Source organism: Cydia pomonella, chromosome 2 (assembly GCF_033807575.1).
Source record: "Cydia pomonella isolate Wapato2018A chromosome 2, ilCydPomo1, whole genome shotgun sequence".
NCBI classification, from domain to species: Eukaryota; Metazoa; Arthropoda; class Insecta; order Lepidoptera; family Tortricidae; genus Cydia; species Cydia pomonella.
The window spans coordinates 25,229,284-25,237,756 of NC_084704.1; the positions used below are offsets into that span (position 1 = coordinate 25,229,284).

An 8,473-nucleotide genomic window follows, 5' to 3' on the forward strand; every position below is an offset into this window, starting at 1 on the left:
CTGGGAACTGTTAAATTGATTTTTGGTTGATCAAGTTCGCACCCAATATAACCAAGTAGCTGCCATAGAAGGTTATGACAGTGCAGATTAACCGACTTGTGAGCGAATCGCGGCGCGAAGCGATCGCGAGTGTGGAGTCTTGCAAGTTCGCGCTTCGCGTCTCCTTTGACGCGGGCCAAATACCGACAAAAAACGGGGAATAAGGCGCGAAGGCGTGAACAATCTGCGAAATTGACGCGAGGGCCCTCCACACTCGCGTTCGCGGCTTCGCGCCTCGATTCGCGCACGAGTGTGAAGGGCCCTTAACTGCATAACTCCCTCATCGATTCACGCTTGCATGCTTGTTATCAATTGGATAGATATTTTTATCTAGTTGAAAGATTTTCGCGCCGCTCAATCAATCAATCGAAGTTTGTACAATATTCAATAAAATATATTATCAAAAATTTGACACCGGCCTTTGCTTACACACCTTAATGCAAAATGTTAAATTTCGGTGTCATTTTGATTAAATAAACACTAAATTGATTCGTATAAGGTTTATTTTTGTATGAGTAATATCTAAGTAGCCTAATATGTTGTTAGCGTCTACTCGATATTTTGGTAAACAAAGTGAGAAATTGAGAATTGTCAAAAGTGACATTAGTAGAGCAACAACTCAGCAAGTATTTACGTTTTACGTTGTCCCCTTCACTTTGTTACGTCTAATTAATATACGGTGCGGGTTTTTACTAACTTCATAACTAATCGGTAACTCCCCGTTTCCGAGAACCTATCGATCGAAGGTCGTGCGCATGCGCGCTGGTTCATTCAGCTTAGTGTGCGATTGAAGCAAGCTTGTGAACGTAGAGTGGCCGCAGTCGAAGCAAAAGGAGACCTAGCCAGCTCTAGTACCCGCCGGGGAGCCGTAAGGGAGGGTTGTGAAGATGACGGGCGTGGACGAAATACTCAATTACCAAAGGAGCCCTGACGACGACTTCTACGCGTTGTTGGGCTGTGACGAAAACTCCAGTGTGAGTACTTTATCCAGCTCTTCTTGTTTCCTTAAAAAATATATTGATTGTATTACCCTATACTATTGACCTTATTCTGCAAGGTTGTTACTGTTGACCTAAATCTTTGGCTTGTTTCATTTGAATTGAAATTGAATTGGTTTGTGGATCTCAACATATTGTCAAATGCAAAAATATTTGCCTTACACAAACCACCTGTTGAATACTAACTATGTTTTTAAAGTGAATTGTTTGAATCTTATTCAAAGAAAATATTTAATGTTAACTTCTGACCTAGACAATTTGATCTGTACTCCTAGCTTCAAAGTTGGGTTTGAATCCCAGTAATGGTTAAATATATTGTGATTGATTAAAAGAAAAGTGAAAAACTACTTCTCCATACAACAAAATTATCACTTAACACATGTGTGTTCATTTTGTACTGGAACCTGACCTCGTGCGCCCAGCATCGAAAGTGTTAATTTGCACTATGATTTGATTTGTAACCATAGCTTTGCCCCTTTGCTTCACGTATCTCAATTTTTCATGTTATGTTAATGTCCAGCGAAGATGGGGATTGTGTTTGTCTGGAGAAGCGGTAGTCGTTAGTTATTGGATGCAATTTAGTACACTTTTAATAGTTATAATAAATGTTTATTCGGGGTGCTATAAGTACTGACTTATAACAATTTTGGCAATATTTTATTTTTATTAAACCTGATTATTTACATATGATTTGGTAGTATGTTGCTTCCTGGACACTGCAAAATTGAATATGGCTTATTACAAAAAATACAAAAGAATTAAAAAAATGTTGTGATTTTACCAATTCTACAACATAATAGGTGAAATGCCATTGCCAATCATCACGAAAAAAAATTAGCTGTCATAATATTGGATTTGACATTGTCAATTAAATATGTATTGATTAAATTTCAAAACAAAGAGAAATTTGTTTGCATAATTAAGTTAATATCAACTAATCATTCTTAAAATGGACAACGCCATATGGATCACTGAGGTATATACTCCGCCAAAGTATACCAAATACTGTTTCGTCCCTTACCTACTGCCAAAATACCAAAAAAAAATCGTCGAAGATATCAGACAAACATTTAATTTACATTGCATTTGTACTCTATTTATCCATCGATCCGTCATTTCCGTATTAAAGCATGGTATTGTATTCATGTATTAGTATGTGTTATTATATCCAAATCGTCATAGAAATCTGATATTTTATCATAATTGTTTTCAAACAACAACGGAGCAGTTTAAAACATTGACAATGACAGACAATGTCAGAACTGGAGTTACGCCATTTTAGAATAAGAACACATTTAATAAATTAAATACAAAGCCTAGTGAAATATATAAACTATTAGCATATTCCTCGTTTCAATTAAAATGTAGAAAACCCATAAAATTATAGGATCAGAAATATGAAATGTTGTCAATTTATTAACATTAACATAAGCATTTGTTGGCTTGTAGGTATATTAGGGCACAAATGAAAATGGAGAAATAAGCTAATTGAGATTAGAAGTATATTTAGGAAAACATTATTGTTGTAATAACTACTACCAACAGAAGAAAAGGTAGGTAGGTAACTACGGAGATTATTTCGTCCAACATGTCACCAGTCGTAATAGATGGGACTTATTTTGACGAAGCCTGTGGCGGATTATCACTGATGTAGATTGGACGAAGTTTGTTGTGGATTCTGTTTAGTACTTATGCTTTTGACGCAGTCTGCGCTGTAGATTTAGATGATGGAATAAATTATGTACTATTAGCTTTATGTAATTGATTGAATTGAACCTACACTACTATTTAATACTTACTTTTATTTTGGAAAGATAATGTAGTTGAAGTGATAATATGTTTGTTATTGTTCCACCAACCTTGACTCCAGCTTTGTTATTTGTTTCATCAGGCGGAGCAAATTACTGCGGAGTTCAAAATACTCGCTCTGCAACACCATCCTGATAAGAACGACGGGGACAAAGAAGCAGAAGCCAAATTTCAGAAACTGAAGGTAAATACGCCATCATTATATTAAATACGGAAAATCCCAGATAATCCAGTAACTTAGTCGACTTTTGTAATGGGGTTCGTTTGATGTTGGCTCATTGAATAATCCAAGTTTGCGACCTCGGCTCGAGTGCCAAAAGCAACTTTGTCAAAAAACCGAAAAACCAAGAAAATTTCGTTTTTTTTTTTTTACATTTGGGCGATTATAACCCTAAAAGACTATTTTTTGATAGTACGTTCTTGGGGCGTTTTTAAAAGAAGACTAAATTTGCAATTTACAGTACAAGACTAGAATTGTCTTTCTAGACCTAATAGTTTCCGAGATAAAGCCTTTCAAAAGTTTTTCAAAGAGAGGGGGGGGGGGGGGGGGGGGGGGGGGGGGGAAGAGTCGGCTCACCAGGTCCAATCTTTGCTATTATATGATTTACGTATAATTTAGGAATTCATTTTTGGAACATTCGTTACACCGTTTCATACAAATAAACTTATTTTTGCACAATAAATGAAAATTATGTATATGTGTTGTGAAAATTTTGGCCTTTACAATCACAGTGTGCCGATTTGCACTAAACAAAAATTTTGCCCATTTACCCCTTATTCTATTAAGTATCACTTCAAAGCAGACCGTCATACATTTTTTTGTAAAAATATGTAACGGATGGCAGTGACGATTTCCATACAAAATTTAATTATAGCCAAATCAAAGATTAAAAATGTTTAAAAAAACTTTGCGTTTTAAAAGTCTGAATATATTGTTTTCGTCCCACAATCATATAAAAATGATATATAACTTGCCCTCGTTGTTAAGAGCAGGAAGAAATATAGCATAGATTGGACCTACTGAGCCGACTCTTTCCCCCCTCTTTTTGGGGGTAGGCACGGTAGGATCTCATGGCTATCGGGCCAAATCGGCTTTGTTTGACCTAAGGAACAATTGTGCCAAGTGGCATCGCCTGAGACGTGCATACTACTTCTCTATACAACTTGCTTACCCTATACTGATTCAAATTCAAAAAAAATATTTATTTTTATTACATACATGGAAAACCAACAGCTTTAAACATTTCTATAACATACAATAGAAATACAGAGCCAATTACAGGTTCTCACTTATAAAAAATTAAATATAACAAAGATCAAATATAATTACAGTTCAGTTACACACACATGTGTCTACCTACAGCACAAGCCAAGGTTAATGTGTACAGCAAGCTGCAAAACTGCATGGACACATAAGGAATGGAGTTCATTCATGAAGTAGCCACGCACTTCCATCACTGACTGTACAAAACTTAACGAGAATCCAAAATACAATAAAATCTAAATGTACCTACGAAACGTACGCATCTATGTAACTACATAGTATTAGTAAGCAGAGCCCGAACCTGCGCTAGAAGTATCACCCATATAAAATGCAATTAATTATTTCTTATTACTGAAATGCTATCACTAAATATATCAAAGTCTAAATTAAGTAAAGCTTTATTTAAACTCATGCCTGCCCTGCACAAAAAACTGTTTTTCCTATATTTAGTGGAAGCCTGGTTAATACTAATGGGACGAATGTGCCTTAACCTTCTCGAGGGAACAGTGAAGGAAATTTTACTGAGTATGGTAGGACAATCAACATGGCCTTTAATGATATTTATTAAATACAAAATGTCTGCAATTTCACGGCGTTTCACAAGTGGGATTAAGTGATGTTTCTTACACAGCCTAAAATAATTAGCAGAACTATAATTTACATGCATTTTAAAGCAGAGAAATTTTATGAATTTTGTTTGTAATCGCTCAATCCTATCAACATAGATTTAATATTGAGGATTCCAAATCTGAGATGCATAGTCTCCAGCTTGCTCCTCACATAAGCACAATATAGGATTTTAAGGGTCTTAGTACGAGTAAAACAAGCTGAACTGCGCATTATGAAACCAAGTGACTTGGCTGCTTTACACACTATACTATCAATATGGTCATTAAAAACAAGCTTGGAGTCATGGATGACACCTAGATCTCTCATGCTCTCTACTTGCTGTAGTATATCACCTTTTAATGAATATGAAGTAGGAATTATATTACGTTTACGAGAAAAAGTTACAGTGAAACATTTGGAAGGGTTTAAATCTAGCTTATTTTTCATACAATAGCTGGCCAGCCGGCATAGATCGGATTGCAATGCATATGCATCAGCTAGCGTATCAATTTTAGCAAAGATTTTGATATCATCAGTAAAACTTAGTAACTTAGAAAACTGAAAACAGGTGCTAATGTCATTTACAAATATGTTAAAAAGAAGTGGACCTAATAAAGAGCCTTGGGGGCACTCCGCTTGGTATAGATACCCAGCTTGACATATAATAAAATTGTTGATCACTTCCGACTGGCATCGATTTTTAATGTATGATTTAAACCATCTCAAAATATCACCCCTTATACCAATCAAGTAAAGCTTAGATATTAGAATGTCATGATCAATTCGATCAAAAGCTTTACTATAATCAGTATAGATTACATCCACTTGATGTCCATCGTCCATTGCCTCTGATACAAAGTCATTAAGTAAAGCAAGATTAGACACAGTTGACCTACGTTGAACAAACCCATGTTGAGTGTTATCTATGAAATCTTTGAAATACTTTATAAACTTTGAAATACTTTATCTCGGAAACTATTAAGTTACAGAGACAATTCTAGTCTCGTATTGTAGCAAATTTAGTCGACTTTAAAAACGTCCTGAGAAGGTACTATCAAAAACTACTAAAGGACTAGTTATAATCGCCCAAATAAAAAATAAAAACACGAATATTCGCGGTTTTCTTGATATTTGAAAGTTGCGTGGATTCTTCATTGGGCCAAATCATAAACAATTGTGTTGTGGCTTCTTTGTTGCAATCAGAACTAACTTATATTGCGATATCAATACATAAAGTGCCGCTAAAGAGGCTTCAACCAAAATTTTGAAAAAATCGTTTCCGCTTCACAGAATGCTGCAATAGCCTAAACCAGTGGTGGGCAAACTTTCTTCATGGCGGGCCAGAAAGTTTAAGAAATATCAGAGGATCAGAATTGCAGCCAAACTTCGCTTTTTATAATTTCGCAGTCTATATACAAATTATTTCGAAGCACCAGCGGCGAGCCGGATTAAATCCTTTCGCGGGCCGGAGCTGGACAGAATAAATAATAGTACTACCGTATAGAAAAGAAACTTCCTACAAAGCCGAAGTTTGACAGCGATTCAAGGCCGAATCATGTTGTCCCTTTCTAATGTATGGAACTATTCCTTTCGGCTATTTAGGATTGTCAAAATTAATGTAATTATCTGTAGTTGTGCACGCAAAGGGACGTCAAGTTGAGCCAACCCTAATAATTGCTCGGAGCAATGCCGAGCCAAACGGAGCCGAGAAAGCCCGAATGCTCTAGTTTCCTCCCCCTGCCTAAACTACTGACATATCACTTACTTCTAGGAATCTTTTGTTTTGAACGTTCTTATAAATATTGTAACGTTAACGGTCACCCGCACCTAGGGAAATGGGTTAAGCTTACCACTAAACTGTGCTTAGTTGAGGTTTATTAAGTTTAAGTCACGCAGACAAACTATGTGACTACTACTGACACCTATTTATTGCTTTAACACAGGGTTAGTAATCACGTATATTGTTGTCGTTCAGGAAGCTAAGGAAACACTGTGCGACCCGGCAAAGCGAGCGCTGTACGATAAGTGGAGGCAGAGCGGCATCGCCATGGGCTACAAGCAGTGGCTCGGCATGAAGGAGCACGTGCAGCAGTCCATGCACTGGTCCAAGCCTAACACCAAGGACCGCATGGTGGAGGGCGCGTCCGGCCCGTCTAGCCTCGGGCCGGCCGGCGGCGCCGCACGCCGTGCCTCCGAGGGCGGCGCCGCGCTGTGGGGCCGCTGGGGAGGCAACCAGGAACCACCCTCCGAGGTCATCTCCAAGTTCCGCAACTATGAAATCTAAATTGTCACCTACCCTTTTACAAAAAAACTTTGAGGGCCGTTTTTATTTCACGTTCAAGAGATTATTTGTGCCCTAATCTCTTGAACTTTTGTTAACGAAATGTACTTATTTTTTTGTTTTCTCAAGTCACAAGTTTAGGTACCTTTTATATTGTTTGTTGACTCAGCAAGGCTGTTGAACGCTTGCCAGTTTTATTGAAGTTGTAACTCGACGTATTATAAAAGTAAGAGTAATGTTAAGTATTATTAAATTAGATATAAAATGGCACAATATTCATCAAGTCAGCTCATTGAATAATGTTACTCGAATGTGGCTCGATATCTTTTTCAGAGAATTATTAAATGTTTGATGTGTTTCATGATAATAAATGTACTCTGTTGCGAGTAGGCAGCGTGTTGACGTTAGGACCCCGTCCCTACCGAGAGTGATTAGTGTCTGACACTCGTAGCTATATCTTTAGTTCTAAGCTATGCACATTCCTAAAAACTTATGAGTCTGAATATAAAGAAAACATTTCTGCTGTAGAACAATATGTTAGTCTACTAAAGAATCTATAATATTTTGAAGATTTTATATTTTTGAACCTCTTTTACGACTTTATCTTACTGTATAGGAACTAAATTACTTTTAAAGAGAGGGAGTGTGTGAAGATAATGTTGTGAGATACATACAGGGTAAATGATGGCAGGCAGATCGCTTCTGTTACCTACTTAACTTATCAATGGTTTGTATTTGCGTTGAACTTTGTCATAGCAATTTATTTGTTTATTGAATGACATTCGTAATTGTCCTAAAATAGGTGTTGTGTTCCCATGTTAGAGTTGTGTAGAGTTTTAATAAAGCATATAATGATATATATGTTGATGTTTTACTAGTTTACTTTAAATGTTTAATAAATCAGTGTTAAAATAGTCGTAGAAATTTAAATTTTTAATGTTTTATCTGGATAAGAATCTCTATCTAAAAATAATGCCAAATGTATAAGATGTTTTTATTTTTGATGTAAAATCACCTTTGACACAATAAAGTTTACCGGACGAAAGAGTGTTTTATTTGAATAGAAAAAGTTCCAAAGTGACAAGTGACGCTGGGCCAATACTCGGGAGTGGGACCATGACGTGCGTCGCGTGTCGTCTGCCCGGCAATTTTAATTCTATGGAAGTGTCCTACGTGGATGATCTCCGAATGCCGTTGGGCCGCCGCGTCGCATTCGCGAGTCATCGCTCACGTAAGCCGCTGCGTTAGTATATAAGAGTCTCGTAAGGTGGTTGTGACTCACAACTTGTGAGGTCTGCCACTTATATGAGGCGGTTGGTACAGAAGTTGCGAGGTGACTTTCTAGTAGAAGGTTGCTGAGTTATGAGACTAAAACTAGGTATATGTTTAGCTATTTGTAAACTTGCTTTGTGAGCTGTAGACCTCGCGTTAAGGTTACAAAATGTAAAAGTGAAAATACTTAGTTCGTCGAGT

The 8,473-nt window shown here is 36.9% G+C and overlaps 1 protein-coding gene across 1 annotated transcript; it reads left to right on the forward strand.

Moving 5' to 3' along the window:
• Window positions 1-659: 659 nt before the first annotated feature.
• On the forward strand, window positions 660-8,045 carry LOC133534715 (J domain-containing protein). Its single transcript, XM_061873953.1, has 3 exons — window positions 660-1,013; window positions 2,929-3,030; window positions 6,695-8,045. The coding sequence occupies exons 1-3, from the start codon at window positions 927-929 to the stop codon at window positions 7,001-7,003; spliced, it is 498 nt and encodes a 165-aa protein (XP_061729937.1). The 5' UTR covers window positions 660-926; the 3' UTR covers window positions 7,004-8,045.
• The last annotated feature ends 428 nt before the right edge of the window (window positions 8,046-8,473 follow it).

What these genes read in the sequence shown, in the direction of transcription:
- LOC133534715 (XM_061873953.1), top strand. Translation starts at nt 927, where the DNA reads ATGACGGGCGTGGACGAAATACTCAATTACCAAAGGAGCCCTGACGAC. An exon ending in GCTGTGACGAAAACTCCAGT is followed by an intron (nt 1,014 to 2,928) that starts GTGAGTACTTTA and finishes TTGTTTCATCAG; the next exon opens with GCGGAGCAAATTACTGCGGA. An exon ending in CCAAATTTCAGAAACTGAAG is followed by an intron (nt 3,031 to 6,694) that starts GTAAATACGCCA and finishes GTTGTCGTTCAG; the next exon opens with GAAGCTAAGGAAACACTGTG.